Raw genomic sequence first — 23233 nt, 5'->3', positions numbered from 1 at the left:
TTCCGAGGTCAACGGGCCCGCAAAGATGGAATCCGTGGGAAGGCTTCTCATCATCAGACTGATGGCCTCTGGCCACCAGTCCCAGGAAACCCCTCCAGGAGACTGAGTCCCACTTGCTTAATTCTTGGCAGAGGGTTTTCAGCCTCAGGGATGCTCCCGCTCCCCTATGAACGAAAACACCAGTTGACATCAAGTCCTCTTGCTGGGGAGCAGCTAAAGTCAGCAGTCGCTCAGACACTTGCTGGAACTCACCCACCTTCCCCACTTATTTCTCCAGGTTAAGTTGCATTCAGGCTCCTACCGCAAGGTAAGCCAATTCGCCACTGGAATTCCCCAGCAGTCGGGCCTCTCCCAAACACAGCTTGCAGCCCTGCACATTGCCCACTGGGTCACAGAAACCACAAAACTACACAGCAGTGCCTCCTCAACATACAATCTGCTTGCTGAGAAGCAGCATCCAGCACTAACATGAGGGCCACACCTAGGATTACCCAAGCAAAACCTATGGCTACACCAAGTAAGATTTGTTAGAAAAATTATTTTTATGGGGAAAAAAAGAGAAAAATTGGCATCCCATTTCTAATCATTACAAGCTTCTAAAATAAACTCATAAATCTTGTAACTTCTGAAAGCAAGAGGCTTTGCCCACTGAACTGGACATCCTACTGAATTTGGACATGACTTTCCAGATATAAAACTGTTAATTTTATGAGCAGCTAAAAAGCAACTCAAAAAATAAAGACAAGCATTAAATATTACGTAAGGTTTTCTTTTATTTAAAAGATCATTCACAAAATACCATATCCATAGATTTACTTTCTGTCATATAGCTGAATGTGTTAAGTGTTTGGAATTCCATTCTTACATTTAAAAGTCAACTGGATTGCCCAGCAGTTTAGATGAATTTGTTTTGTTCTTAATCTTTTCCACATTGAAGATGTAAGTAGGTCATCTGAAAGCATCAGGTTTGATTGCAACCACATAATGCATGTCTTTCTTTAGGTTAAGTATTGGTGTTACACAAATGGTTCTTATCTCAGAAGCAAAGATGACAGGTGGAAGGAAGGATGGGAGGCAGAGTTCTGTGAATTGCTGAGACCTGGGCACAGGGAGAAGCCGAGGGCGGCAGCTAACGAGGAGCTGTTTCCTAAGCCGGCTGCCCGGCCCGGCTGCCCCGGCCCTCCAGTCTTGCTGGTGAGGCTCTCTCTTTTCCGGGGCTCTAGCCAAGCCCAAACTGCTCCCAGTGGGATGAACGGGGACTCGGGTGCTGAAAAATGTGTTCACACATAGGTGTCTGAGCTCAAAAGCTGCTGCCTAGCTGCCTGGGCCTGGGTGAGAGCTGAACACTCTATGTGGGAGTGGACGTCCTGAAGCTGAGGCCTGGTGACCTTGGGCCGCCTCCCTGTTCCCTGACAGCTCTGCACAGTCAACGTCTCTGTTCTTCAAGTGAGAGTAAAGGACCAGATTCTAGGCCCATTTTCATTCCAAAACGAAGGGACGGTGGGAAGCACAGGATCTCACTGTGACTTAACACTGGGGGACAGATCAGCAGAGAGAGAGAGGAGGACACACAGTGGGGGTCCGAAAGGAAGCTGTGTCCACAGAGTTGAGCCCAGCACAGCACCACCCCCTGTGGTCCCCAAAGCACCTCTGTGCCCAGCGGAGAGGAAGCTAGATGGCAGTTCACTACATCCAGCCACAGAGGGGCCTCTAACACGGCTGGTGCCCGAAGGAGACCAGCTTGGACACAGTGCTGGCAGAGTGACAGAAACAGCAGGGCACTCAGTCTGTCTCCTACGAGCACTCCCCACCGACAGGTCACACCATTCTCTCAGGTTCTGCTGTTTGAAACGTGAGCCTCTTCCACGTGAACAGCCCATCTGGGAAGCGGGTAGTGGAGTCAGGGCTACCTATAAATAGTTATAGGAAGGAATCTGCAGAGATCAACAGATACTTTATCCTTGTTTTGAAAGCAAGGTGTCCCAAACGCTGTCTGTTGATCACAGCTGACTAAAAACAAGGGGCTATCCAACGCGGGACTTGCTTTCTTCCTTGGAAGCCACAGCAATACAGAACTCGACATGCAGGTCAGAAGAGAAGCACTGAGAAAACGCAAAGGAAAAGGCCGGTGTGGCGGAAGTAAAAGGCGAAAGCAATGGAGAGAAATGAAGCAGCACTTCAACCCAGAGAACTCCCGCACGGCGGCCGCCTCTGTCCCTCCAGAGAAACTCGTGTGCTGGAAGGAGACAAGGAGCGAGAAGGAAAAAGGACAGAAGGAAAGGGGAAGGAGTGGCAGGAGGAAAAAAAAAGCACAAAACGGGCACTAGGGAGACACAGCAAAGCCAAGAATGTACTAGAAACCACTTGTTAACTGCGACATGCACTCACAAGCTCTGTGTTTCCGCTGTGAGAGAGGACAGAGGTCAGGCGCAGGAATGGAAACTGCAGGGCTGCCGGTCCGGGGGGCGAGCCAGGCTGTGGCCTCGCGCCAACGCCCCCCACACCCCATTCCCTCCCCTCCACAAGCTCATTCTTGCTCCTTGTGAACGACTTCCTCTCTGGGCCTGGCTCCCCCGAAGATGGCAGAGTTGGGGTTGGCTACTTGATTGAGGGGCGTTGCGACTGTTCGAGGTTTCAGCTGGAGCCGTGGTCTCTGTGCTCGTTCCTCTGGGGGAAGGAAACAGCGTGGTTTACCAAGGCGTCGTGAGGAGGCGCCCTCCTGCCACCCGATTACACGTCACCATCGTACCTTCTGTTGGCTCTCTGAAGTCCATATTGGACCCTCGAAGGGGAGGGCCATCTCTGAAACGACTTCCCATTGGGGGGCCTGTTCGCCGGTCACCTGGGCGACTCCCTCCCCGGCCTCCCAAGAAGTCATCCCTGAAACCTGTGGAAGGAAGAGAAACACAAAGGATTTTTTATACTCCTGCCTCGAAGCTGTATACAGCTGTGTGAACTGTTTGCACTCCATTTTAAATTCTTTAGTTTGTCCAGCATCAGAAATGTTTTCGAGATCAAGGGCACTCAAAACGGGTTCAAACGTGAATCTGCTGGGCAATTTCAACACTAACAGACTTTTTGAATCGTAGAAGATTAAAGAAAAGAATCTTAGGAGAGAAAAATAAAACGAGCTGTTTAAATTCTTAAGTTTGCAGGAAAAGCCAGGAAGACTATATCCTAATAAGGCTTAAAACAAAACTCCTCAAAGCACATTTTACTGTTTTTGATTATAATCTAGTCGTTAAAAAAAAAAAGATAAACCTAAATTTAGAACTTACAATTTAGAATGCAAAATCACACACACACACAGCTAGGTGGGAAGACAAAATCAAAACACGAAGTCACCTCTGGGTGACCACTCCCCCTTTCCAGTTTCTGCTGCCATTCAGGTGTGGATCATTCTAAAAGCAAAGCACCTGTGTGTAAACAAAGCTGTCATCAGGCCCACCCCCTTCCCAAAGAGGGAGTCAGAGAGCAGGAACCACACATCCAACCCACACCTCCTCCAGCTGCAAAGGGCTTTTCCCCCAATCCTTTGTGCATCCACTAAAATAATTACCAACACAAGTAAACTGCATCTTATTTAAAATTAGAGTAAGATGCAATTATCATCAGTGTGAAAAATATTTTGTCAATGGACCTTTAAGAACTTTAAGCCTTACTTTGTTTTGTATTTAACTGAAAGTCACTGGGGAGGGGGGTGAATTGTTTTAAGATAACCTTTTAACAGTACAACCTTTAGCTTTCAATAAAAATTTAAGACATAATTCAACAAATGCGCTTGCCCCCTCTGTTTAAGCTCCTGAAGGTGACTACTTTTATTCACTCCAAGGATGGTGTCACTGCTCAAAGCTTTGTAGGAACTTATCCTTGAAGAACGATCCTGAGCTTGAAGAACAGTCTTCTGATACATTAGTCGGTCCCCCTTATTCACAGATTTCATGTTTGCAAACCTGTCTACTCACTAAAACTGACTTGTAATCCCAAAATCAGTACTTGGGGCGTTCTGCTGTCATTCTGACATGCAGAGCAGGGAAAGACTTGTCACCTGACACATATATTCCCAATCGAGTTACGAACAAGCCAACCACACTCTGCCTTGACTCGGCTCAAACAAACGAGTGCCCTTTTCACAACCTCTTTAACGCTGCGCTTTCTGCTCTTCTGTGCTCTCTGTGAGTGATTCTGCTGTTCAGAGCAGCACCTAAACATTGTGCCAAAGTACTGGCTAGTGCTCCGAAGACCAAGAAGGCTGGGTGTGCCTTGTTAGAGAAACCTTTCTCAGGTAGGAGTTACAGCGCTGTCGCCTGTGAGTTCACCGTTAACCAATCAACTACGTATATATTCAACAAGGTGATGTATCGTATCGACTGGTTGACAAAAATATGACCAAAGGCTCACAAGACTGAGCCTCAATATGGTGAGTATTTCCCCTAGGAACAATGGCTCAGGATCTGCTAACTGGGTGTTTGCAAGAACCTAACATTGTGAATATGGAGAATCAACTACCTTGAGTGGGTAAGGTTTTAATTTTTTTGGTCTTTAAAGGTAGCAAGGAACCTGTAAGTTGATCAAGTTATCTGAAACTCAGTTCAGAGACTACTTGTTTGAATAACTCCATTTTTAACAAAACAAGTAATGAAAACAATTGTAAAAAGTCTTAGAACGGCAGGAGCACTGCTCTGTGGGAAAACCTATTTGGACGCATACAATCAAGTATAAGGTTCTTTATGAAATCTTTTTTAACAACCAGAGCATTCACCATTCATTAAACAACCTTAATCAGTACTCAAACAATTAAGCTGATATTTTCCCCAAACTAAACTGTGAAGTGTACCTTTCCTCACTAAGTATGAAAGTAAATTCCCCTTTAATGAGATTAATTTTTGCTTCAGGGTTTACCATAAAACAAATCAGCTCACACCCATAACTGACAAAGCACATAAACACAACTGCTATCAATACTTCATCCAGGATCATGAGACAAAGTACAGCAGGGGGAAAGAAAACAACCCAGCGCACATTAACATGAAGTGACACCTCGTTTCAAAATCTCTCCTCATATGAGCAATGGGAAATAAAGAGCATGGTCTGACAGTAACAATCATCTTTTTTCAAGTCTGATGACAGATTTCTAGGAGGCACACTATCCATGAGAAACTTCTGCACTTTCTTTACAAAGTTTAGTTTAACATGCTGCTTATTTCTGGTTGTCAGGGACCTTATTTGCTTTCTTCGTATTTTTTTTGTATTGCCTGAATTTTTTTTTTTCTTTTTAACATGGAGCATGTGTCAAAAACAGACATCATGAGTTTAAAGAGTGAGAGAGGTCTGCCTACAAATGACCCACACAGGCTGCACTCCACCACGTGGGCACTGCTGGCTTTAGACCGTCACCAAAACACAGTAGAGTCTACACTGGTTGGTGGCAAGGCACTTTCTCTGGCTATATTCACTCTATGTCTTGCTTCAGAGTTACAAAAAACCAAGGTAAGCGAGCAGTAAAAAGGTGTTAGTTCCTCTGGTAACCTCCAGGGCTGGGAGCTCGCTGTGCTCTTTCTTCAGGACCAGGGAGTGCCAAAACTGGCAGATGGGAGGCCGCCACTCACCGAGTCACTAACTACTTCACCTGGGGTGGCTGAGATGACATTTGCTGCATTTTTCAATCAGAGACTAGCTTATACATAAAATTACAGGTTTACTGGATTATACTGTACTTTTATGAATAAGCTCATTTCTGATTGGCTATAGGACTTGGGGTAATTAAATTATTCAAGAGATATAAGTAGCCATCTGCTTAGCTAAAGCAGTACTGGAAATAAATTCTTTAAGAAAATTTCGACTCCCAAGACCAATTCTTCCCACACTTACCAGTCACTTTCTACCGAGTTTTGTTTTTAGGGGATGACAGGGTTGGGGGGCAGGCACTAATGCTATCCTCTTATAAGGTGGTCAGTGCAGAGATAATCTCCAGTTTATAGGAAAGAAAAGAGACCTGTTTTTCATTTTCTAAATGGACATTTTGACCACATATTAACTACTTTCATCATTAAAAAAAAAGAGATGAGAAATGTTTAGGACATCAACTCTTCGAAGCCTGGCATGCAAACTGACCTCTTGAATTGACACAAGGAGGTACCCACAGGTCTGCTTCGGTGAGTTAAGAAAAGCAATTATCAAGTGGACTATGTCAACCTTTAAGAAACAAAGAGGTCAACAGGTCTACTTCTTACTGTCTAGGAGGGAGCCACCAGGAATCATTAGTATGAGGTTTTCTGTAAGCTTCTAGAACCTCCACACTACTTCTAGAAATAACACTACTCTATTCGTGCCGTACACACTAGACCCCAACAAGGGGAAAGACTCAGCGTGAGATACAGGCCATGTGTAAGAGCAGTAGGCGAAGAAACGGTAACAAAACAAGGTGGATCAGTTCAACCTGGTCCCGACGGAGAAGCTTTCAAGTCCTACCCCAAAACACTGAGGCTCTAATAGAGGCTTAATGCGTGCCTGGGTACCTTTCAGGAAAGTTTCTTCTGTGAGAAGATCTAATACACCTAATAGTAGATCCAGCCAGGCGGGCTACTCACAAGAACCATACAACGGCAGCAAGGCCACCAAAAAGGGTAAGTGGTGACACTTTAAATACTGATACCAGAATTGATACCGGGAATCCCATCTACCACGAGATTCTCAAGAGCCATTCCTCAGAATACACAAAAAAGGTAAAGTTGAGGTTGATCATTACCTTGCTGCACAAACACGGGGCAATTCATTGGGAAGACGTACAACTCATGTGATGGGAAGCTCACTGAAATTTTAAAAAAGTTTTTGCTGCCAAAAGGAAGAAGAAAAAAACCCAGGCTTGCAGAAGCATCTTCCGTTCTTTATAAGATTTTACACGTTTTTAAAAGCTCATAAACACCTAATCAGACCCACGAGATAAGAGATCTATTATAACCTATGAGACTTGCAATCAGTGGGCACATAGCAACTTTTATGTTCAGTTGTAGAAGAACTAATCACCTCTGTCATCTGGTCCACCTTTCCTGAATCCAAAGCCGCCTTTATCTTGTTTTCTGCCTTCTGCAATGTCCACACGAAGTGACCGGTCACCCAAGAGCTAATAAGGGGAAAAGATGGTAAGTACTGGCAAGAAAAAAATTCAGCGACTGCCACCACAGAGAAAACCTGGATATACTTACTGCACCGTCGTATGTCAAAGCTTCCTTAAGGGAATCCACCTCGTCAAACTCTACATAGCAGAATCCTGTTAAGAGAAAACAAACCCTGACTTCCTGCAGGCATTCTGGGTGAAAGATGCAGCGGGCTCCCATCTGCGCCACTGCCCGACATCACAACTGCCACTTCTGTTGCGCCTGATGGCCACAGACGTGCAGAACCTAAAAGTGCATGGTTTACTTCCTAATAAATAGAATTTGCCTGGAAGTCCTTACTCTTAATTATATTCTATCAGAAAGTACTAACCAAATAGGTACTGAAATAGTAGCTATTTTTATAAAGCTTTACCTTTTAACCATAATATTACAACCTTGCTTGGGTCACTGAAGAGCTGTTAGTTCTGACTTCTGAATACATCTAACGGGGCTTTAAGACACAGATTTCAAACTGGATACTAAACACGCTTTGAAGCAACACTGCACTGAAGGTGCCTGTTACTGCTCAGGTAGTTGGTATAAAATCTGTTTTACAAAGCTAAAAAACACACCCTCAGCAACAAGCACATCCTCTTCAGGAGGCTAATTAATTAAAGAGAGCTAGTCTGGGTGCTTTATTGACAACCTGAGTCCTTGATGCTAGATTCTGACACAGGCCTGTAAACAGAGGACACTCCTGGCAGAGGAACCCACACACCCTCTCTCCCCGCTTAAACCTTCTACTTGCCACATTCTGGTCCATGCCCTTTCTTTGCCCCCTGGGTTAAATCTGGGTTAAGACCCCTCTCCCCACTGCCCCCTGTGCTCACTCACACTGCACCCCGTATTACCACCCTCCCCTCCCCCTCCCATATGATTACAATTCACCCTCAAACCCCACTAGGACAGCAAGCGTTTCTAAAGCCTGGGTCCTAACTTCTCCTCTTCACCATCTGCTTACACAATGGCTGCAGAGCCTCCCGTGCCCAGCTCGGACTGCACCTCCATATCCATGCCTTTCCCAAGCGGATTCAATGTTTAGAGGAACTGAGAAAACCACTTCCAAACTCAAACGGGCAACAGTCGCCTAGTCACTCTAGAGCTCACGCTTGCCTCACACCAGAGCTGCCGAAGATGCCCTAGTATGAGACAAACTCTTAAAACCTGCTGCCACTGGCTCAGCCCTGAGGCTGGCTTCACCCCCATACTTGTATTCCCCTCAGATAAAATGTTCCCAAATAGGCTGAATGCTAACAAAGCAGCAGAAAGAAAACCTAGTGGGAATCATTTTTTATGGTCATGTCCACAGCAAATGAGAAACTGCATTCTAAATGCCTTGGTAATGACCATTCACCCACATATTTGTACCTTAAATTTGAATTCTTAATGCTTCCTCGCAGTGTGACTTACTTCTACAAGCTTAACGAGTACACTGTTTTTCATTATTTGATCACTTATGATGAAAAGGGTCCAGGTTCTTGGGTGAGAAAGCTTTCAAAACGACAAAAATACAGATGCACTCTACTGAGCAGCACCGCTGCTTCCTGTACAGCCCCCAGCCCATCACAGCCTCTCTGTGCTTTTCATGGATGTGTTTCTGGGTCAGTAAAGCAAACCAAATGCCCTTGTACCCTGCATCATGCACTGAAATACAGGCACACCTGCCTTCATTCAGCTAGACGCAATGCCATTTGATTCCCCATTCTTAGTCCTTCTCTGCTCAAGAGCCCTAAAAAGACTAATCCATAGACACTAACTTTATCTGAAATTTGACCCCATCATTTCCCCAAACACATGCTCTGAAGTCACAAAGTACAGTGACAAGTACTAGGTTCCTTTTTGGACTTCATCATAAACTAGATCACAGGAAAACCACCCCCAAATGCATGAGTCAGCCACGGTGATGCACTCCTAAAAAGCCCTGAGTTCTATTTGTTCATCTCGTTCCTGGGGACTCCTCTGGCAGACACAGAATTACTACACAGGCTAGGCACACTCCAGATTTACTTTGGCACGTGCCACATTTTCTACAAACTAGATTATAAGTACCTCTCCTCCCTGCCACGTAGAACTGAAGGCCTATGAGTTAAAAGGCTGTGTTTATTTCAACCACCTGGATTAGGCAAATGTTCCAAACACTTTCATAATTAGAGCCCTCTGCGTTAGACCCTCTCCCCCTTACAATAACACAGTAAAAATCCCCTGAACTCACCTTTAAATTTGTCTGTGTCTTTGTCTCTGACTAGCCGTACACTCCTTATGCTCAGATCCTTAAAGATAGCGTCTATGTCGCCCTGAACTGTATTAAAAGGTAGATTACCTACATACGCTGTGTAGGGGGGCTCTGTGGGTAGCTCCTTCTGGCTGCGGGAACCATGGCCACCAGCACTGCCACGGGACCTAGGAGGGGGAAAAAAAGACAGGATTCAAGTCTGCCCGAGCATTCTTGCCCCAGAGGGCCAAGGAAAATGTCTCCCACTCACCCACACCACCTTGGTGAAATAAACCGATCGACATCGTCCTGAGATGACAGAGTATTAAAAAATTCATTTATGGAAAACACGCCTATTTTTGGATGACAAAAATGTCCAGAAACACAAAATCTGTGTAAACACAGATTTCCCTAGAGAATCAAATCCAAACAGAACATCCTCCTACAGAAAAGGGGTTCTCCTATTCCCTAAATAAGAATAGGAGAACAGAACCTAAGCCAATGCCCTCCCTCACACCCAGTAATACTAACACATACAGAAATGAACTGTCCAACTTACTGTCCTGAAGCTGAAATTTAACTCATTCACAACAAAACTGTCTCTTGCTGTTGTCTGATGATGGATAATATGCTCTCACACAGATCCTGTGCAGCGAGGACTATGTACACACACACTCTCCACCCCGCCATGCACCACCTCACTGGGTCCTCAAGTATGTGTGCATATGACTAACTCATTTAAGCCTCAATGCCATTTCCTCAGCTGAGACAAGAGGTATTTATTTGTCCATGGTGGCTCAGGCGGTAAAGAATCCACCTGCAATGCGGGAGACCTGGGTTTGATCCCTGGGTTGGGAAGATCTCCTGGAGGAGGGAACGGCTACTCACTCTAGTATTCTGACCTGGAAAATCCCATGGACAGATGAGACTGGCAGGCTACAGTCCGTGGGGTCGCAGAGTCGGACACGACTGGACGACTTTCCCTTTCACAGAGCTTACAAGTGGCAGGACGCTGACTCCATTACACCACTGCTAATGTGCAGAGGCAGAGGTTTAAATCCCAGGACGCTGACTCCATCACACCACTGCTAACATGCAGAGGCGGTGGTCTAAATCCCAGGACCCTGACTCCATCACACCACTGCTAACATGCAGAGGCGGTGGTCTAAATCCCAGGACCCTGACTCCATCACACCACTGCTAACATGCAGAGGTGGTGGTCTAAATCCCAGGACCCTGACTCCATCACACCACTGCTAACATGCAGAGGCGGTGGTCTAAATCCCAGGACGCTGACTCCATCACACCACTGCTAACATGCAGAGGCAGTGGTTTAAATCCCAGGACGCTGACTCCATCACACCACTGCTAACATGCAGAGGCGGTGGTCTAAATCCCAGGACCCTGACTCCATCACACCACTGCTAACATGCAGAGGCAGTGGTCTAAATCCCAGGACGCTGACTCCATCACACCACTGCTAATATGCAGAGGCAGTGGTTTAAATCCCAGCTCTGCCAATACCTACCCCACCACATAACCTGTATTTTTTTTCTCAGCTTTATTTGGAAACCGTGTTAAAGACCCTGAATTGCTGAGAAGTTACAGATGGTGCGGCACACGCTGCGTGACACACAGTGCGCATGCGCAGAGAGACAATGGCCACCATCACGGCCATCAACAACCGCGAGTTACAATGTTTTATGGGCGATTTTAAAATAAACGGGGCCATTATACATTTGCCAAAACCCACAGAGAGGAACGCACAGCGTCAGGAGTGTACCCTAATGTAAACGATGGACACCGGGTGATGACTGTCAGTGTGGCTCGCTGACCAGAACAAGTGAGCCACTGCGACGCAGATGTGAACAGTGGGGGCGCTGTGCCTCTGGGAGGGCGGGGGACATGGCAACTCCGGACTTTCTCATCAACTCTGCTCTGAACCTACACTGGTCTACTAAATTAACGAAAGGGAGCGGAGCTCTTCTTCACGTTAATCATGATGTCAGCTAAAAAATGCAGGAGGAATCACGTAACTAGAAAACCACACCAACACAGCAGTGACTGACTCAGGCAAGGCTCAGTTACCACCGTAAACACGTAACTGAACTTAGTATCTCCAGTAATGGGACAAATTTAAATGACATGCCCTCTATTTGAGCACAGACTCTTCAAATGCATAAAAGTCATGAAAGACTTTTTTTAAGGCCAGGAGACTTCTGAAATGACAAGCAGTGCTACATGTGATCTTTGGATCCTAGAACAAACAGCCATAAAAGAAAAAGCAGATGGAGAAATTTGCAATTGGTGTGTATAAATATTATTGTCACCACTGATCTCTTAGGAGTGATAACTGGTACTACAGTTAGCAGGATGCCTCTGTTCTCAGGAACACAAATTACTTAGGAATGAAGTGTCAGGACAGCCGTTTATTTTCAAAGGGTTTGGCACAAGTGTCGCGTGTGTGCATGAATATATAAAGACAAAACAATCGTGGGACTTGTGAATCTACTGCTGTCCAGTGTATCATGTTCTTTCAACTTTACTGGAGACTGAAAGATTTCAAAATAAAATGTCTAGAGGAAAAAAATTTAAAAGAGGGAGGTGCTGCTTTTAAGAGACACTTAAAGCAAATGCGTCTCCTCACATGAGTCAAATGTCTGCCCAAAGTCAACCTTCCCTTCTTTCTGCTGGGTATACTATTGCTACCAGGTCTTGGAAAGTAACTTGACTTTTAAAATTCACACAGTGCCAGAAGTATCATGAAAGAAATTCCACAACTTGCCTGACATGAATTCCAGATACCTCAAATGTTTGATAATAAATACCTTTAAGACAACACTTTTTAAAGCAGAAGAACCAGGCTATGATATAATTCTTAGATGGCTACATTTTTAATTAACTCAGAACTGCTACCTCCTAATAGAAAATCCTGCATTCTGCCCTAAGAATAAAAGAAAAATAGACTTACAAGTGAACATGGCTTATTTTGCATTTCAATAACCAAAAACCTAAAATATTTTCAGGAAGATCCTCCTTGGGACTGGGTACTGAATGTATAAAAACAGTACAAACACTTGGAAAACTGTCAAAACAGAGAACCAACTATAATTTAAAACACTTAAAATAACACCTGGTGGAAAACAGCCCCTTGCCCTCAAGTAGCTTATTTCTGAATAGCACAAATAAAACAAAAATAACTGTCAATGCATACACATATGCTTGTGTATATATTTAGAGGTACATAAAAAAGGCAAAGGCCTACAACGATCTTTAAAAACAAATCAACGAGAAGGTGAAGATGAGAGAATGTAAGTTTGGCAGGCGCACACTGAATGGACCAAGCAGGCGGGAGGGAGAAAGGCCTGCTGAAAAGGCATGTGACAACGTCTGTGAGCGCTGGACAGCGGACTGAAGAGAGGATGAACCGACCTCTGAGTGCAGAAAGCCACCCGAGCCTGGATAAGGATCGCTGTCCAGGCGAATGCCAAGAAGTTGGGGGGCACTAGCAAGAATGCAGGATGATCAGAAGCCAGCTCTGGCTTTGGGAAGATGAAGACTGAAGAACCCCACTTCAGGCAAGCAGTACTTTAAGAGCAGGAGCTGCGCAAAGTGCTAACCCAGACCCGGGAACTCTCTCTCTCGTTTCACCCTGCTGCTGCTGCTAAGTCACCTCAGTCGTGTCCGACTCTGTGCGACCCCATAGACGGCAGCCCACCAGGCTCCCCCGTCCCTGGGATTCTCCCGGCAAGAACACTGGAGTGGGTTGCCATTTCCTTCTCCAGTGTGTGAAAGTGGAAAGTGAAAGTGAAGTCGCTCAGTCGTGTCCGACCCTTAGCGACCCCACGGACTGCAGCCCACCAGGCTCCTCCATCCATGGGATTTTCCAGGCAAGAGTACTGGAGTGGCTTGCCATTGCCTTCTCCTCGTTTCACCCTAGCCTCACACAACTGCCAGTGGTTTAACACTGTAGATTTTTTCAAGAACGCAGAGGCAGTCCTAAATACTGCCCTATCCAATGCCATCGGCTCCACAGGACTTGAGTGGTTTTTGGTCTCTCCCTGAGTAGTTCACTGAAGACACTACAGCCCAATGGGACTGGAGCTGGACCGAGTTCAACGTATTCACTCCACCAAGAGCCGACAGTGCGCCAGCCACTTGAGACAAACCCCAGAGCAAACGCACGCAAGTAATGGAACGATACATGCTGTCATCAGCCAATCAAATAAAATGTCAAACGTCAGAAAGCCTTTGAGCTAAAATTCTTACGAGATACTTCTAAGTTTAGAGGGGACTATTATTCTAAATAAGCTGTGTTACATGAAAGCACTTTCTAAAATAGGTTAAAACACAGAGGACTCATCTGGCACCTTAGCCTGGTGAAGGACCTCTTCTAAATCACCTCTGTACCTCCGTTTTTGCATCTGTTAGTTTATAAATATTCAATTATTTTACGTTATAGAGGAGCTTGAGACTGACCATAAAAATATTTCACAAGACTGACTGCTTTATAAAAGTTTAATAACAATTCTGAAGTGTTATGGGTAGATTAAACACCCTGCAGGATACGCTGCTCATGTAGAGCAGGCTGACTAGCAGCTGTGGCTATAAAACAGGCAACAGACAGGCGAAGCTGCGATCGAGAGACAGACAGAGCTGAAGGTCTGTGCTGCGCTCCCAGGCCACATCACCTGTCCCCACAGAGCAAGGGTCCTGCCCACTCATGCCTGCTGCCGACAGGGACAGCCTATTGATTATATATATATACACATACACGTGAAAGTTTTAAAGTAATAATTACATCCTCAGTCATTTCAGAAAGGCAACTTCCAACTCCAGCTGTGACCAAAATCCTATAGACAGATCACATTTCTTCACTCAAGTCATTTCTTCATTCAAGTATCTGAATGTCTATTAAATACAGAGCACCATATTAAGGGCACAAACCTAAGACTAAGTTCCTACTCGCAAGGAGCTGATAATGCAGCTAAGGGGGTCCAGGTATCTACAAAGAAGAAATCACACCCCAAGTAAAAGATGATGGAATATTCAGGAGACAGTAATGAGCACCGTCTCTGCAGGGTGGAGCCAAAAGCACTTGAACTCTATTTTCCAGACAGCAGACAAAACACTGAACTCAACATGATAATGTGAATAAGCGAAGATAAACAGGAGTGAGAGGAGACTGGAGGAAGGGTGACTAAGAAAAAAGAGGAGAAGAGATTATCAGGACAGGGATTACCATCAGTAAGTGGACAAAACAACACTAAGCGCTCAAGATTTGCTTCCAAAGTATGTAAGATAATAAATAATAAACGACACATGCTGTTATTTCTGGGAAAGAATTTTACAAAGACTTCTAAGTGAACCAGAAACTAAACAGGACTTCCCTGGTGGGGCACGGATAGGCATCTGCGTGTCAATCAATGCAGTGGACACGGGTCTGATCCCTGGTCCGGGAAGATTCCACATGCTGTGAAGCAACTAAGCCCGTGCGCCACAACTACAGAGTCCCTGTACCCCAGAGCCCGCGCTCCGCGATGAGAGGCCACTGCAACGAGAAGCTCACCCACTGCAACTGGAGAGTAGCCCCACTCGCCACAACTAGGGAAAGCCGAGGTGCGGCAGTGAAGACCCAGCACAACCAAAAATAAACGAAAAACCAACTATACAGAATTTAAGTATTGATGCTGTCATTTTTTTTTAAGACTAGTAACAAGGTACCACGGCCTGGCGTATTAACGTCTTGGGTACTTTGGCGTTCCCGGCCTCTAGCACCTCTAGGTGATAACTGAGTTAGCTCCAGTAGGGCTGATCAACAGCTTTGGTCTTTCACGTGCCACCCACAAACACTTACTAACATATATCACGTGGCATGAAGCACTCTTCCTTGATCCTATATAAAATCCCAGTAAGATTAACTTTCTGAGAATAAAATGCAAGGAAGCAACAAAGACAAAATCCTAAGAGTGCAAAGAAAGGTCAAAATGTGTAATTTACTTTGTTTCAAGCCAATAAGCAAAAAAGGTAAGGCTGTCAAAAGCCAGCCCCTTATTTCATTAACATCTTACCAGCCCCCTTACCTATTAACATCTTACATCAGTAAGACACACTGGTTACAATCACTGAACCAACATTAATACATTACTAATTAAAGTTCAGTTTATTCAGGTTTTCTTAGCTTTCACCTACTGTCTGTCACTTTCATGTCCCAGGATCCCATCCAAGATGTCACATTACATTTCAGTTTTAGGTTAGGTTTTAAAAAACAAGCCCACGGACTGACTGAAGACACTGCACTCCTAAGCAGATCTTTCTCTAAGTGTATGGATCTCCTAAGGCCTTCAGTTAGCACTCAAAATTAAATTCCTCTACCCTGACAACTGTCATTACTACAGGATGTGCATGAAAGCCTCTCCAAGTCTCTGGTGAACACTGGGAGTGGTGTGGGGGGCAGTGTCTGGGGTGAGTTCTTCAACGAGCCCTATTTCAAGGAGCTCTCTTTGCTGTGAATGGGAGCTTCGTAATTCAGCCACATCTGAAAGATACAAAAAGCAATGCAGGGAACTGCAACCTTCTGAGGCAGGAACTCTTGTTCACTGCTTTATCTCCAAAACTGCAACAGTATCTGCTACTTATCAGGGTAGAAGGAATGAAGCCACAAGCCTGCCAACTACTTTAGGATTTCAAGTAACCTCTTTCACCAAGATGGGTACTCATTTAGATTTTCAGACGGCCTCTAAAAGAACACTAAAGCATCCTTCATTTGGTTCTGGCTCTGTCTCCCAGAGGCAAACCTTTCTTCCGTTTGACAGTCCCATGGGCTAACCAGCCGTAGCAGTCCTGTCAAGTCCGAGCGCAGAGGCCCCCACCGGTCTTACCGCTGGCCGTCACGCCGGCCGAGGCAGGCACCGAACTGCACCGCTGCTCATGCGCGTGCGGTACTTCTTTCCCAGCCTTTAAAAGGAGGCTCATCAAATACCACTTGTCTAGAGTCCATGTATGTGCATCAATACACTGTATTTGTTCTCCTCTTTCTAACTTCACTGCGTGTAACAGGTTCTAGGTTCATCCACTTCACGAGAACTGACTCAGTGTGTTCTTTGTCTAATGGCTGAATACTATTCTACTGTATGTATGTACCACAACCTGTTTGCAGGGAAGGGAGAGCGTGGGACGAATGGAGCAGCATCAGCATACGCACCCGATCAGGGGCAGGACAGAGGCGGTGAGAGGTCGCTGTGCGGCACAGGGGGCCCAGGCTGGTGCTTCATGCCGGCGGAGGGAGGGGAATGTGTAACTGTGCTGATTTGCACTGTTGTATGGCAGACCTCCCTGGTGGCTCAGACAGTAAAGCATCTGCCTACAATGCGGGAGACCTGGGTTCAACCCCTGGGTGGGGAAGATCCCTTGGAGAAGGAAATGGCAACCTCCTCCACTATTCTTGCCTGGAAAATCCCATGGACGGAGGAGCCTCGTAGGCTCCATGGGGTCGCAAAGAGTCGGACACAACTGAGCGACGTCACTTTCTTTCACTTTTCACAGCGGAAACCAACACAGTATTGCAAAAGTTTTTTTAAAGATTTAAATTAAAAAATAGGGGGAAAAAAGGGAGGGAGGAACTCCCTGGCAGTCCAGTGGCTGGTTAGGACTCCATGCTTTCACTTCCAAGGGCCTGGGTTCAAACCCTGGTCGGGGAACTACATTAAGATCCCACAAGTGAGTGGTGCAGACAAAAAATAAAAAGCCATCTTTAGCAAAGAATGTTTTTTGATAAAGTGGTCAAAACGATTAACTTCATTAAATAATGACCCACTTTTAAAATACCCTGTTACCAAATGGGAATGAAGCACTCTGTTGCTTACAGAAGTACGTAGTTAGCTTGAGGAAAAGCACTCCTGTGAGTTACAAGCTGAACCGGCTATTCATTTCATGGAACAACACTTTTACCTGAAAGAACTAACCAACTGTGGTCCAGACTTGGGTGTCAGGCAGACACTTTCATGTAAATAAAGCGAGTCTTGTCCCTTTCAGGAAACCAACAGTACTATCTGCTGCCAATGACAAAATGCAGGCTTTCAAGCAAAACCCAGAATTTTAGAAAATTTGTATCTATCAACATACGCCTGACAGTCTCCCAATTCCCGAAATTTCTCTGATGAAACTGATGGTTACATTAATGAACATGATTTTTGATACTGTATAGTGAAATATGTCAACTTCTGGAAGCTTTCCATGACTAACTCAGTGAACTGGTATTTTCCAAAGGACCAATGCATCATGTTACCAAAAAAATGCACAGGTAAAAGATACACTCAAAATATAAGACAAATCTATATGGATTTTAATGTAAGAGATGTTTATTGTTACAATTAACCTTTATAGAAATTACCACCTGGCAAGTTTTGGTAGTTAAAAATTAAGAGTACCTACAATTATCTAAAAAGGCCATTAAAACAATCCTCCCACTTCCAACTGTTTAGGGCTGGATTTTCTTCATGAATGTCAAGCAACCTACCTTAAGAGTGAATACAGAAAGAGCTATGAGAAACCAGCTGTCTTCTACTAAGCTAGATAGTCAAAAGGTTCCAGGGAATTCCCCAGTGGTCCACTGGTTATGACTCTGCCCCTTCACTGCCGAGGGCCCAGGGTCAACTCCTGGTCAGGGAACTACGATCCCACAAGTTGTGGGGCTTGGCCAAAAAAAAATAGGGGGCTCCCTCCAAAAATGCAATTATAATTGAAACGATTATTTCAATTATAGAAGAATAGTGTGTGGAGCAAGAGGGATCAGCAGCTCCATCTACCCTGTGCTGGAGTACAATGGAGGTGCCATGTTTTCAACAGAGTATCAGTATACTTGAACACATCCAGAGGGTCCTTTCAAGAACATTAAAAAAAAAAACACTATGATATGCTTGGCAAACTTAAAGAATCCAAGGATGTTCAATGATTGACAAACACAACTTAGACATTACAGCTATTAAATGCAATCAAAATCAGCTGGTCACTTGTGCTCTGAGTGTGCAAGTCTAACCACCTGTACAAACGATGGAAAGGCAAAGAGGCAGCAAGGTCTCCTGCCCAACACTCTTCTGTTTCCAGGGGAAGCTGGATCTGATCCAGGACGGACTTCCCTCTGCCCTGACCCCCTCAGCCAAACATTCTGCTTTGTACGTTCCAAGTTTCTGGGAAGATGTCTTGATTCTGTGTGAAGTCTTTCCAGAACACTAAGGGTAATTTCAAATAGAAATATAAAATTTTAAAAGTACATAAGAATTTTTTTTTCAAGAAATCTCAGAAGCATTTTAATAGTCCAACATGAACTGTTACAAACCAATAATGTACCAGAACAAATTCTGTTCTGTTCTGTCGCTCAGTCGTGTCCGACTCTTTGCGACCCCGTGGGCTGTAGCCTACCAGGCTTCTCCAGCCACGGGATTCTCCAGGCAAGAATACTGGAGTGGGTTACCATTTTCTTCTCCAGGGGATCTTCCCGACCCAGGGATCGAACCCGGGTCTCCCGCATTGGAGGCAGACGCGTTAACCTCTGAGCCACCAGGGAAGCCGTTGATACTAATTTATGATACTTATTATATTATATATGCTTATTATAAATATTTTATGCCTATAAAATAAATAGCATTCCCTTAATTGGCTTTAGAAATATACTCAGGAAAACAATAACTCATTCCAGCTAACTCTTAATAGAAATTTCCCCATTCTTACTAACTCCAAAGGAAATATTTTAAGAATTAAAAAATTATAAATCAACAGCTACCGATTATTAAGCATTTATGTTCCAGATACTGTGCTGTAGTTTAACATCTCATTTAATATTCCAACAGCTCTACAGAGGGGTTTCTATCTTATATGTGGGGAACATGAGGCTTAGAGAGGTTAAGGAACTTGTCTAGATCGCACAGCTAATACACAGCTGAGAGAACACTTAAGCTCTTGTCTGACTCATTCTAATGACATGGCTTCTGCCTGAACACCTCTGACATCTCAAAGACCTCTTGGTAAAATCAAGTATTTGAAGAGAACAATGATTTGGAATCAAGCATCGGGAGACTAAGGAGGGGAAAGAAGGATGACAATAAACCTAAACAATTTGCCATTTGATAGGTTTTTACAATGTGCCTTTCAACACCTTTACAGATCCTGTTGTCAGTGAAACTAATTAACTTTCATACACTTTCTTCCACATTATAAGACTTAAACAGACATTTAGACACAGATGCCAAGCTTAAGTCCTATAAGACTCAAATATCAGAATTCTAACCTCCCCCCACCGAACTTAATAAAGAATATTTAACTTTGTAGTTTAATTCATTTTTAGCAGGCAACATTGAAGCAGTATCAATTCTTGCTAATTCTAAGTTCCAATCTAATTCTCAGGATCCATGCTCCTTTTAGGTTCAGCACTCAAAAGGCCTTTTGTAGCTAGAAATGTAAAATTAGTATCAATGGCACTTTACTGCCAAAGGCAAATGAAAAATCAGAACCTCAGAAAGATAAGTTAGCAAAGTGCAAAACAAAAACACACTCAAGATCTGGTACAATCAATTGATAATTTGGAATTCTGTTTTGACTCAATTTCTGAGCAACAATGCAGTCCCTGGTTCTCCCCTCTATGTTGGGAACATGCCTTTGGGAAATAAAGCAGTTGTTCAACATTGCTTCCTGACAACCGTACTGGTTATCACACACAACTACAAAATAAACTTACAGGGAATGTATAATAATTATTAAAACCCAAGTTTTTAGATTTTGACAAACCTGCCATCCCTTTCACCTGTGACCCAAGTTGATTATAGAGTTAAGACATCCTATCTAAGGTGTTTTAGATGACAGAGAGAAGTGAGTGAAAGTCGCTCAGTTGTGTAAACTTTGTGACTCCAGACTATACAATCCATGGAATTCTCTAGGCCAGAATACTGGAGTGAGTAGCCTTTTCCTTCTCCAGGGGATCTTCCCAACCCAGGGATCAAACCCAGGTCTCCCGCACTGCAGGCAGATTCTTTACCAGCTGAGCCATTAAAGGACGCTCAAGAATCCTGGAGTGGGTAGCCTATCTCTTCTCCAGCGGATCTTTCCAACCAAGGAATTGAACCAGGGTCTCCTGCATTGCAAGTGGACTCTTCACCAACTGAGCTATCAGGGAAGCCCAGACTAGAGACAAAGAATTCTGCTTTACAAAAGTGCCAAACACAGACTTCCCTGGCAGTCCAGTGGTTAAGACTCTGTGCTCCCACTGCAGGGAGCGTGGGTTTGATACCTGGTAGGGGAACTACAAAGATCCACATGACACAGGGTGAAGCCAAAAAAAAAAAGGTGGAGTATTAAAAAAAACCCAAGAAAAAAACCATGAAACAACACAGGACCATTCCATAGGTGGTAACCATCTACAACGGTTAACCACTGTATCTGAACATAAACAGCACCGAGATGTGTATTGTGCATGCATGCTCAGTCGTGTCTCTTTGCGACCCCAAGGACTGTAGCCCGTCAGGCTCCTCTGTCCATGGAATTTTCCAGGCAAGAATATCGGAGTGGGGTGCCATTTTCTTCATCAGAGGATCTTCTGAACCTAGGGGTGGAACCTGTGGCTCCAGCACTGGCAGGCAGATTCTTTACCACTGAGCCACTTGGGAAGCCCTGAGAGAAGTACTGACGTGAACATAACTCGATCACGGAAGATGATCATCTGATCCTACCATTTTGTTAAATTTCAAAGATCCCAATAACTGATAACTTCCGACCTGATGAAGTTAACATTAACCACCTGGAACAATAAAGTTCTGGCACAGATCACACTACATGTCTGGTCCTCTGTGAAGTTTCTGGACCCACTCCAGACACTGCCTAAAATAACACACAAATTCACCAACAGATTTTTTAAAACTACTTTTTAGCTACCTGAGCAAGACCTCCTATGTATTTTATATGAAGATGAAGTCAGGTGGAAAATTCTAAGGTCATTTGTAGAAGGTGCTTAATAGCAAAAGGACTTTTTGTTAAAAAGTTTAGGAGATGTACTGTGCCAACTACTACTCTCTCTTATCAGTTTTTGGAGTGCATCTGGGCAAATGGCTAACACCGTCTTTTGTCTTTTCTGATATTCTGATATATAGCATCTTAAACGAGAATTTTACTTTTGATCAACTTGTTATTCAAGGCAGTCCAATAGTCAAAACTTGATACATACAGGAAGACTAACTCGAACACCTCAAGTCACCAGAACATCTGGTACTTGTCAAAAGCAAGAATTAAAAAAAATCCCAAGGTTTTGTATAATACAACTAACATTGTAGTCCCAAACCAACTAAACTCCTTGGATCTGTCTTAATCTGAACTACTGTTTAAGAGTTTTCCTGGGTACTTCCAAATGTTTTCTGAAACTAGGAGAAAAAAAAAAGTACTGGTTATTAAATTTCAAGATGACTTAACTACAAATTTGATGTCTAGAAACCTACCCCAAAGGCAGTAATTGCACATGTAATCCAGCATCTATTTCTTTTTTATTAGCAAATAAAGTATTCTTTGAAATAACAGGTGACTCCACCTCCCCTAACTTCCATGTTCTACAGTCATGAATGATACTTGGTGCACTCACGCACCCAAACAAGCTTTTATTTGAGCCATTCCCAAACCGAGGTATTAAAAGGTCATTCTTCACCAAACAAAGATACTTTTGGGATTGAAACTCAGGAGACTGGACACCTCAGTAGGTACTATTGTGGTGTTTTCCTGGGAAAGTAATCCTTTCTGCAAATCACACAAAGGCAAAGTGTGCCCTTGACAAATAGCGAGATGTTCATAGCCTATCTTCTAAATTCTGTATGAGGTTACTCGTGTTTAAAAAAAATAAAAAATGCAGAGCGGGTCCCTGGAATTAAACACCATAACCTTTTAATTCACTAGACAAGGATTTTTCTTTTAAACAAGGTGCACATATAGTCTGTGTATGAAGCTAAATGCGATTCCTTCTCCAGGTCATAACATTTATCTGCCAGTAAGCACGTAGCACTTGTCAGTAAGGCACTCTGATCTAAGGAAGGATAAAAGGAAAACGCTACGGTGTGTGTTTGTTTTGGTTGGTCGTCTTGGGCTCCAGCTGCCAAATCACAGCCTCACCCGAAAACGGAAGGGAATCACCTCTCTCTCGGCCTTCCGACCCGACCCAGCCCGCTGGTCTCATGGCCAAACCGGCCCAGCACACTGGCAGCGCGGGCTGACGACAGGAAGCCGCGGCCGGGACGGGGGCTGGAGCCGGGCAGGCAGCGGGCCCCCGCCCCCGCTCTGCAGCAGAGCCCCGCGCTGGCTCTGCCGTCCTGGGGGATGGGGCTGGAGGCGGGAGCCCGTCGTCCCGGGCCCTCGGCGCCGCGGCAGCCCGGCCCTGCGGCCGGGGAAGAGCAAAGACACGTCGCGGGCGGCGGCGGAGACACCAGGAGGGGTCTGTCCCGCGAGCAAGGCCCCGGCAGCCTAACCGCCGCCGCACCCTCCCCGAGCGCGCCATTTCCAGGCCCCGGTCCTCCAGGCGCCTCTACGAGGCCTCCGCCGGCCCAGCCGGGCCCCTACGGCTCGCCGCCCCTGGCGTGAGCGCGGGAAGGCCGCCGCCCAGGGGCCACCCCCCCCACCCCGCCACCTCCGCCTCCCGTCCGCCTCCCGCGCCCGGCCGGGGCCCGCGCACGCCCGCCTCACCCCCTGCCGCCGCCGAAGCTGCTGTAGGCCCGATCGTCGTAGGTATCGAAGTCCGCCATTTGCCGTCTCCGCTCCGAGAGGAACCAGGGTGAGCGAGGAAGGACCCCGCAATATAACTCCCCCCGCCCCGCCGCCGGGGCTGTCCGCCGCGCCGCCT

The 23233-nt window shown here is 45.1% G+C and overlaps 1 protein-coding gene and 1 non-coding gene across 2 annotated transcripts; both read right to left on the bottom strand.

Moving 5' to 3' along the window:
* Positions 1 to 753: 753 nt before the first annotated feature.
* EIF4H (eukaryotic translation initiation factor 4H) lies at positions 754 to 23233 on the bottom strand. Its single transcript, XM_055410035.2, has 6 exons — positions 23077 to 23233; positions 9370 to 9557; positions 7206 to 7270; positions 7027 to 7123; positions 2750 to 2887; positions 754 to 2667 (listed from the first exon to the last, which is right to left on the bottom strand). The coding sequence occupies exons 1-6, from the start codon at positions 23133 to 23135 to the stop codon at positions 2528 to 2530; spliced, it is 687 nt and encodes a 228-aa protein (XP_055266010.2). The 5' UTR covers positions 23136 to 23233; the 3' UTR covers positions 754 to 2527.
* LOC129545863 (small nucleolar RNA SNORA32) lies at positions 8384 to 8506 on the bottom strand. Its single transcript, XR_008683787.1, has one exon. It is a non-coding gene; the product is annotated as a small nucleolar RNA SNORA32 (small nucleolar RNA).

The sequence above is a fragment of the Moschus berezovskii genome, chromosome 27, assembly GCF_049115385.1.
Source record: "Moschus berezovskii isolate FMDL1 chromosome 27, NW_MosBer_1.0, whole genome shotgun sequence".
NCBI lineage: Eukaryota > Metazoa > Chordata > Mammalia > Artiodactyla > Moschidae > Moschus > Moschus berezovskii.
The sequence above is the reverse complement of the archived record's forward strand: the minus strand, read 5'-3'. Positions and strand labels throughout refer to the sequence as shown.

Bases quoted from the DNA above. Each gene is read 5' to 3' on its own strand.
- EIF4H (XM_055410035.2), bottom strand. From the start codon at position 23,135: ATGGCGGACTTCGATACCTACGACGATCGGGCCTACAGCAGCTTCGGC. The intron at 9,558-23,076 runs GTGAGGCGGGCG...TCCCCCTCCTAG, and splicing joins AGCTTCGGCGGCGGCAGGGG to GTCCCGTGGCAGTGCTGGTG. The intron at 7,124-7,205 runs GTAAGTATATCC...TCCCCTTATTAG, and splicing joins CTTTGACATACGACGGTGCA to CTCTTGGGTGACCGGTCACT.